Here is a 7,736-nt window from a genome sequence, read left to right as displayed (position 1 = left end):
TTGGTTGGTTGGTCGGGTAAATCATCATCGTCGTCATCATCATTATCATCTTCGTCATCATCATCTTCATCGTCACTATGATAGTGAGTAAATGGATGAATGAATGAATGAATGAATGAATGAATCAATCATTCATTCATTCATTCATTCATTCATTCAATTAAATTAGTAATAAAATTGCTAATTAGATGCCCATCCAGAAAGCAAACGGAGAGATAGATATGAGGCCTATGATAAGATTGCGCAACCCTTGGGGATCTGAACATGAATGGAAAGGAAAGTGGAGTGACGGGTACACACACACACGCACGCACGCACGCACGCACACACACACGCACACACACAAGCATACACACACACATCACAAACATATAAATAATTACGTACAAAAATGAAAATTCTTTTTACTTTTCACCCAGCTCAGAGGAGTGGAACTCCATAACAGATGAGGTGAAGAAAGAGATCGGACTGGTCGTCAATGATGATGGAGAGTTTTGGTAATGATGCTACTACTTCTACTACAACTACAAATACTACTACTGCCACTACTACTACTACTATAACTACTATTACTACTACTATCACTACTACTACTACCATTATTTACTACTACTAGTACTACCACTACTACTACTACGACACGACTACTATCACTACTACTACTACTTCTACTACCACTATTACTACTACTACTATTACTACCACTACTACTACCACTACTACTACTACTACTACTACTACTACTACTACTACTACTACTACTACTACTACTACTACTACTTCTACTACTACTACTGCTATTTGTAAAATGTTAACAAATGCAACAAAACGTTACGAAAGTTGCGCCATATAAATTACAGTCATTCAAAGATTGATTGATTGATGGGAGATTGATTGATTCACGGCTGAATACATTACAATATACATTTACACAGGATGGATTTCAAAGACTTCAGTGACTGTTTTAATGACCTTGAACTCTGTCACCTGTCCCCAGATAACCTGGAAGATAGAGATCCAATAACAGGACAACCAGCCAAGAAATGGTGCATGAGTAGGTTGGATGGATATTGGAGAAGGAAGTTGAACGCTGGAGGCTCTCCCACAAATCCTGGTTCGTTCCCATTCGTTCCGTATTTATTTATTTTGAGATATGGAGTGGCGAGCTAATTTATCGATTTTTATTTTCTTAAATGGAATTCAGTTACCTCTTTGTAGAATAAAATTTGTCTGGGGATTGGTTTGAATTTTAAAAAGTTGATAACTAATTTACATAACCAAACATCAAATGTGGTGTCTGCTTTTGAGTTGCTGGTAAAACTTTCCAGAGTAAAGATGCTAACCACAGTTTTGAAATGAATTCTGAATCAGTCAGATTTTGATTTATTTAAAAGAAAGAATACAAAAAAAATCATCAGCTCAGCCTCAACAACCACCACAACAGCTACAACCACAACAAAAACAACAACTACTACAACAACCACCACAACCGCAACAACAACAACCACAACCACAACAACATCTACAACAACCTCATCTACAACAACAGCAACCACAACAACAACAACAACCACAACAACAACAACAACAACAACAACACAGAAACTTTCTGGATTAATCCGCAATATCATTTCGAAGTGATAGATTATGATGAAGATGATGACAAGAACGAAGGGACAGTCATCATCTCTCTGATGCAGAAAGACAGGCGAAAGTTGAGATTGGAAAATCGCGATAATCTTGTCATAGGATTTATCATTTTTAAGGTTTCGCTGGAGAAAACGATTTATTTTTAAGGTTTTTCAGGGTGAAAATATTAATTTTTTTTTTTTTTTTAAGAAAAATAAATAAATAAACTCATCTTTAAAGGTTTATTGAGAACAAAAATATATTAGTCGATTACCTAATATCTGAAAATTTGAATAAAACATTTAATATATTATAAATTAATTAACAAAAAAATATGTGTAAAAATATTTTATAGATGGATGGTCCGGCTAGCAGGCCTTTGTCAAGGGAACAACTCCATGAAGATAATGCAGTCGGTTAGAAGATTAGTGAATAATAATAATAATAAAATAATAATAATAATATTTTCCAAGATAGCACCTGATTAAATACACTTGAATTCTTGCATCACATATACATTGCATGTGATAATCAGGGATCCTTTTGTGATCGAACCTGGCCACTGCCTTAACCACTACGCCATCTCGTCGCTATGATATTTTTGCATTTGAATACTCCTTTAAATATGTTTTCAAAAGAATAGGCAATAAATTTTATAAAAATGTTAAAAAAAATAATTTTTTTTCAAACCCAGAGTGGTCTAGAACGTATACAAGTGCAAGGGAAATCTGCGTTAGAATGAAACTCCCACCTGGCAAGTTTTATGAACATTTCATACATTTCCATAAATTATATCTGTAATTATTGTCACATCAAAATAATTAAAATGATATTTGATAATATAATATCAATATATCATGATCCTATCAATAAATCATGATATCAGTATATGAAAACAGAGATGAAACAATATGATATAATAGATAAAACAATGTGATAGGAATATGTTTTTATCACATGATATAATGAATATATCATGATATAATAAAATGATATAAATATATGATACAATAGATGAGATACTTATATAATATAAGTATATGGATTCTAAATCGATTTCATTCACAATGAGATACCATAAATCATTGCTGTCTATCAAAGCAAAGACATTATCATCATCTTTTTCATCCTCATCATTATTGTCATCATCATCATCATCGTCGTCGTCGTCATCATCATTGTTGTCATCATCGTCAGCATCATCATCATCTTTATCATCATCATCGTCACCAACATCATCATCATCGTTATCATCACCTTCATCATCGTCATCGTCATCACCATTAGCATTATCATTCTTATCATCACAGGACATTATTGTTTGGTGCCATCAACTTATGAGGCTGGTGATGAGGGGGATTTTCTTATAAGGATATTCAGCGAGAAGCCTGTAGCATCCGGGTGAGTTATGATGACGATGATGGTAAAAATGATGATGATTGACGATGATGACGATGAGGACGATGATGATGATGATGATGATGACGGGGCAAAGATGATCGATGAACACGTTCATGATGATTCTACATCACCAAAAATAGAAAACGCTAATTTTAAATTTCAATTTTTTTTTTATCACGTCACAAATATTAACGTTTGTATTTCCTCTCTCTTATTGGTTTCTATTAGAAACCAACCAAACAGTGCTAACATGACTCATGTGAATACGTCATTGGCAGTGTCATCTCGTCAGCAAATTATATATTCTTTTTTTTTTTTTATTTTGTTTCAGTTAATGACACTCAATAATTTACTTTTTATTTTATAACTTAACGCAGACAAATTGACGATAAGACAGCCATCAAAGAATGCGAAGTAAGGAGGAAAACTTTTGAAAAAATATTTTGAAAAAAAAGTTGCCATTAATTGCTATTAATTTACTTTTAATCGCTATTTCAACTAATCACCCGCCAATTTTAGTTATTAAAAATTAATAACATTCAACCATTTGAATATCCTGCCATATTTGAATATCCCGCCATATTTGAATTTTCCGCCATATTTGAATTTCTCGCCATATTTGAATTTCTCGCCATATTTGAATTTTCCGCCATATTTGAATATCCCGCCATATTTGAATTTTCCGCCATATTTGAATATCCCGCCATATTTGAATATCCCGCCATATTTGAATTTTCCGCCATATTTGAATTTCTCGCCATATTTGAATTTTCCGCCATATTTGAATTTCTCGCCATATTTGAATTTCCCGCCAATCAGAAAGAGGACCTCGCCACGATGTCCCTGAGACTTGCGTTTGAGAAAATAACAGGGAAGGATGGAGAGATGAATGCTTACCAGCTTCAAAACCTCCTCAAGTCTGTCTTCAGCATTGGAGGTTTGTGGTGGCTCAGTGAATAGAGTGCCTGGCTCTTGCGTCGCAGTTATCTTGTTCGCCTGCAAAGAGATTCTCACATTTTTTTTCAAATATAAAAATTTTAATTGCACTTTATTTACACGTCTATGTGGAGAAACGTGGTTTGTTTTAAAATTAGTTTTTTTTAAATCAAATTAATATTAAAATTAATTAAATTTATTCATAATAGGAAAAACACAATTCATCCTTTTTGTCCTAAATACAAAATAAAATTTCGCAGAGAAGCAAGTTGATGGATTCTCAATTGAAACTTGCAAAAGCCTCCTGGCCTACAGAGATGTTCGTATCTTAACACTTTGTCGTCATTATTAATATTATTATCTTTTTTCTTCTTCTTCTTCTTCTTCTACTTATTATTATTATTATTATTATTATTATTATTATTATTATGATTGCATACTACGTCAGCGAGATGTTTCCGGCAAGTTATCTTTCTACGAGATGAAGCTACTGTGGGATGACGTCAAATTTTGGAAGGTTACCAAAGATGATTGATAGTAATAATAATATTTATAAATATTCATTAGTCATCGTAATAATGAATAGATTATGATTTAACTATTCAACAATAAAACACAACGAAACAAACACAGACACACACACGCGCGCGCGCGCACACATTAATTGGAATCACGTGAATCTAGTAGGCAACTCTATTACTAATATCATCATCATCTTTATCATAATTTTCATCATCACTATCACCATCATCATCGTCCTCATTACTATCATCACCATCATCATCTTCGCCATCATCATCATCACCACCACCACCATTAGGTCGCTTTCGACAAATATGATGCTGACAAAAGCGGATCTTTCAACAGCTACGAGCTGAGAGAAGCTTTGTATAATCTGGGTTAGTTATGATGATGATGATGGTGATGATGATGGTGGTGGTGATGATGTTGATGATGAAGACGATGCTGATAATGATAGCGATGATGATGATGATGATTTGTTAATCCCGGCTAGAGTGAATGTATTCATTCGTTCATTCCGGCATTGAAAAAAAAATTAAAAAAATTTGTTAAAGGTACTTCTTCCTCTTAAAAACTCATCATCACCACATCATCATCATCATCGTCGTCGTCATCATCATTATCATCATCATGACATCCTCATTAACGGCATCATAATCAGGAATATCAGTGAGTCAGAGCACGTTCAACGCCCTGGTGCAGAGACACAGTAGTAGGGAGGATAAAATCTTCCTCGATGACTTCCTCCATCTCATGGCGAGAGTCATGACCATGTTTGGTCAGTTACTCGTCCGATGATGATGCTGATAATGACGACGATGATTGTGCTGTTGATCATGGTGATGACGAGACGATGACGACGACTGAGATAAGGATGACGATGACAATAACTATAATTATTATAACTACGTATAATTGTAAAATAATAATAATAATTAATAATAATAATATTAATAATAATAATAATAACGTCGCATAGATGCTTTCCATGATAGGAAAAAATCCAACGATACTGCTCCATTTACACTGGATGACGTGAGTGTGTGACTGCATTCCCCGTCGTAATTATCATAATAATTATCATAATAATTATCATAATAATTATCATAATTTTTATGAATATTAATGCCGTCGTCATTCCCTGTCGTAATTATCATAATAATTATCATAATTTTTATGAATATTAATGTCGTCGTCATTCCCCGTCGTAATTATCATAATAATTATCACAATAATTATCATAATAGTTATCATAATTTTTATGAATATTAATGTCTTTGTCATCTCCCGTCGTAATGATCATTATAATTATCATAATAATTATCATAAAAATTATCATAATAATTACCATAATAATTATCATAATTTTAATGAATATTAATGTCGTGACGGTCAAACTGGTCGTCTCGTCATTTTCTCGCCATTCTAACATCATCATCATCATGAGTGTCATAATAATAATAATAATAATAATAACAAAATCTCACCCATACACAGTTTATGAAAGTAACCATGTATTCATGAGGGGATAACATAACAGACGGAACCACCCAATCAGAATAAAAGTTAACGATGACGTCATGATCATTATATATATATATATATATATATATTATGTGTGTGTGTGTGTGTATGTATGTGTGTGTGGGTGGGTGGGTGTTGGTGTGTAATAAATTTATTCATAACCCATAATTTAGTTAACATGGATAATTCCTAACATCAAGAAAAATGGCTCAATCGCGAAATTTCAAACAAAAATATTTTATCCATATGTATATATTTCTTTGCTACTTTGCTTCATTTTTTTCTTTTTGTAGTTTTTTTCATATTTTTAACATCTTTAAACTGGACGTCATTTTGAGATGATGTAGTTGTTAGAGGAGCCTAGTCTAACATTGCAGTGACCGTGTTCGGCTGCATGGACAGCCCAATGGTCTAATCCAAATGTGTTCCTCTGAAGAATACGGTACAATAGATTAACATTGTTTCTATTATATAACAATTGTACTAGGTTATAAATTTTAATCCTAACTGGCCTACAATTCAAATAAATTTTTTGCCACGGAAATCCTTAGTGGATTTTAAAATTTTCAAAATATATCTTACATCATTTTTGTAAGTTTTTGGGGTATAAATTTTTTAAACTGAAATGTTTTTGTTGATTCTCTTTTGGGAAACTTTTAAAAGTATTGAAAAGGTGTGCGTGCGTGCGTGCGTGCGTGCGTGTGTGTGTGTGTAAACGTGTGTGTGCGTGTGCATGTGTCTGTTTCAAATTAACGTTATGAACATTGTTGTTTACACAAAATCAGTTGAACTTCGCTTTCACAGAGCAAATTGTATTACATCCCATTATATCCCATGTCATATCGTTGTATCTGACTCTATATTTAAAGACATCATAGTGTTTTCATATACACAACAACAACAATAATAACAGTTATAATAGTAATAATAATAACAATTATAGCAACAATAGTTACATATATCTATGGTCTAATAAAATCATTTTCAGTAAAGTGCATGTGTTTATTTTTCTGACAAAAACTGAGAAATTATTTTTGTTAGAAATAAATTTTAATGAAATTTAGAAGAGGCAGAAAATGATCAAAATGAATCAGAAATATATCTTTCTTACGGTACTCGTTGTGAGTTCAATGTACGTTACTAACAGTAGAAGTCTTCCAGAGGGCTACAATGATGAGAGCACGCAGACCTGTTTGGCGCCAGAAACAGCAATCCATACTCGTCCGGGTTACATTTTAACGATTGATACAAATTTTAAATTTTTTTCACATGAGGAAGTACCAGGTTTAGCACCTAGTAGGTAAGGTTACTCTGACGGAAACTCCAAAAATGCCGATATTACATTTTTTTAAGAATTTTTATAACCGATACTTGCATAGTTTCAACACTGGTTTTAATGATAAACGCGGAGTAAAAAAATGTGTGCTAGGAGGCTAAAAAGAGGTGGCTAACTTCAGATAATAATTAATTAAATTTCAGGGGGTCCCCATTACTCCCTAAGCTTCTATACATTTTTAAATCCGGCCATAATAATATAATTTAAGAGCGGCTCAGTGGTATAAAGGTTTAGTAGTCTGGCACTAACATCGCAGCGACAGGGTTTGAATGCAAAGATATTCCATTCAGTCTATTATATATTATGTACAATAAATGATAAACGTTTGCTGGTAAGATTGTTTATAAGGATTCAACATTGATGTAAACAAATTAATAACTCAAATGAT

The 7,736-nt window shown here is 33.0% G+C and overlaps 1 protein-coding gene across 1 annotated transcript in view; it reads left to right on the top strand.

Moving 5' to 3' along the window:
* HELRODRAFT_82463 (hypothetical protein) overlaps positions 1–5,286 on the top strand; it is a gene marked incomplete at both ends in the record, with an annotated part of 10,210 nt that extends 4,924 nt beyond the window's left edge. Inside the window, 13 exons of the mRNA XM_009022739.1 lie at positions 189–292; positions 420–497; positions 936–1,114; positions 1,603–1,766; positions 1,985–2,045; positions 2,324–2,387; positions 2,917–3,030; positions 3,408–3,444; positions 3,856–3,967; positions 4,227–4,285; positions 4,415–4,483; positions 4,787–4,865; positions 5,150–5,286. Coding sequence (XP_009020987.1) covers positions 189–292; positions 420–497; positions 936–1,114; positions 1,603–1,766; positions 1,985–2,045; positions 2,324–2,387; positions 2,917–3,030; positions 3,408–3,444; positions 3,856–3,967; positions 4,227–4,285; positions 4,415–4,483; positions 4,787–4,865; positions 5,150–5,286 — 1,257 coding nt within the window. The remainder of the gene's footprint in view (positions 1–188; positions 293–419; positions 498–935; positions 1,115–1,602; positions 1,767–1,984; positions 2,046–2,323; positions 2,388–2,916; positions 3,031–3,407; positions 3,445–3,855; positions 3,968–4,226; positions 4,286–4,414; positions 4,484–4,786; positions 4,866–5,149) is intronic.
* Between the last annotated feature and the right edge of the window lie 2,450 nt (positions 5,287–7,736).

Source organism: Helobdella robusta (assembly GCF_000326865.2).
Source record: "Helobdella robusta unplaced genomic scaffold HELROscaffold_33, whole genome shotgun sequence".
NCBI classification, from domain to species: Eukaryota; Metazoa; Annelida; class Clitellata; order Rhynchobdellida; family Glossiphoniidae; genus Helobdella; species Helobdella robusta.
Note: the sequence above shows the minus strand (reverse complement) of the source record. Positions and strands in the feature narration are given on the sequence as shown.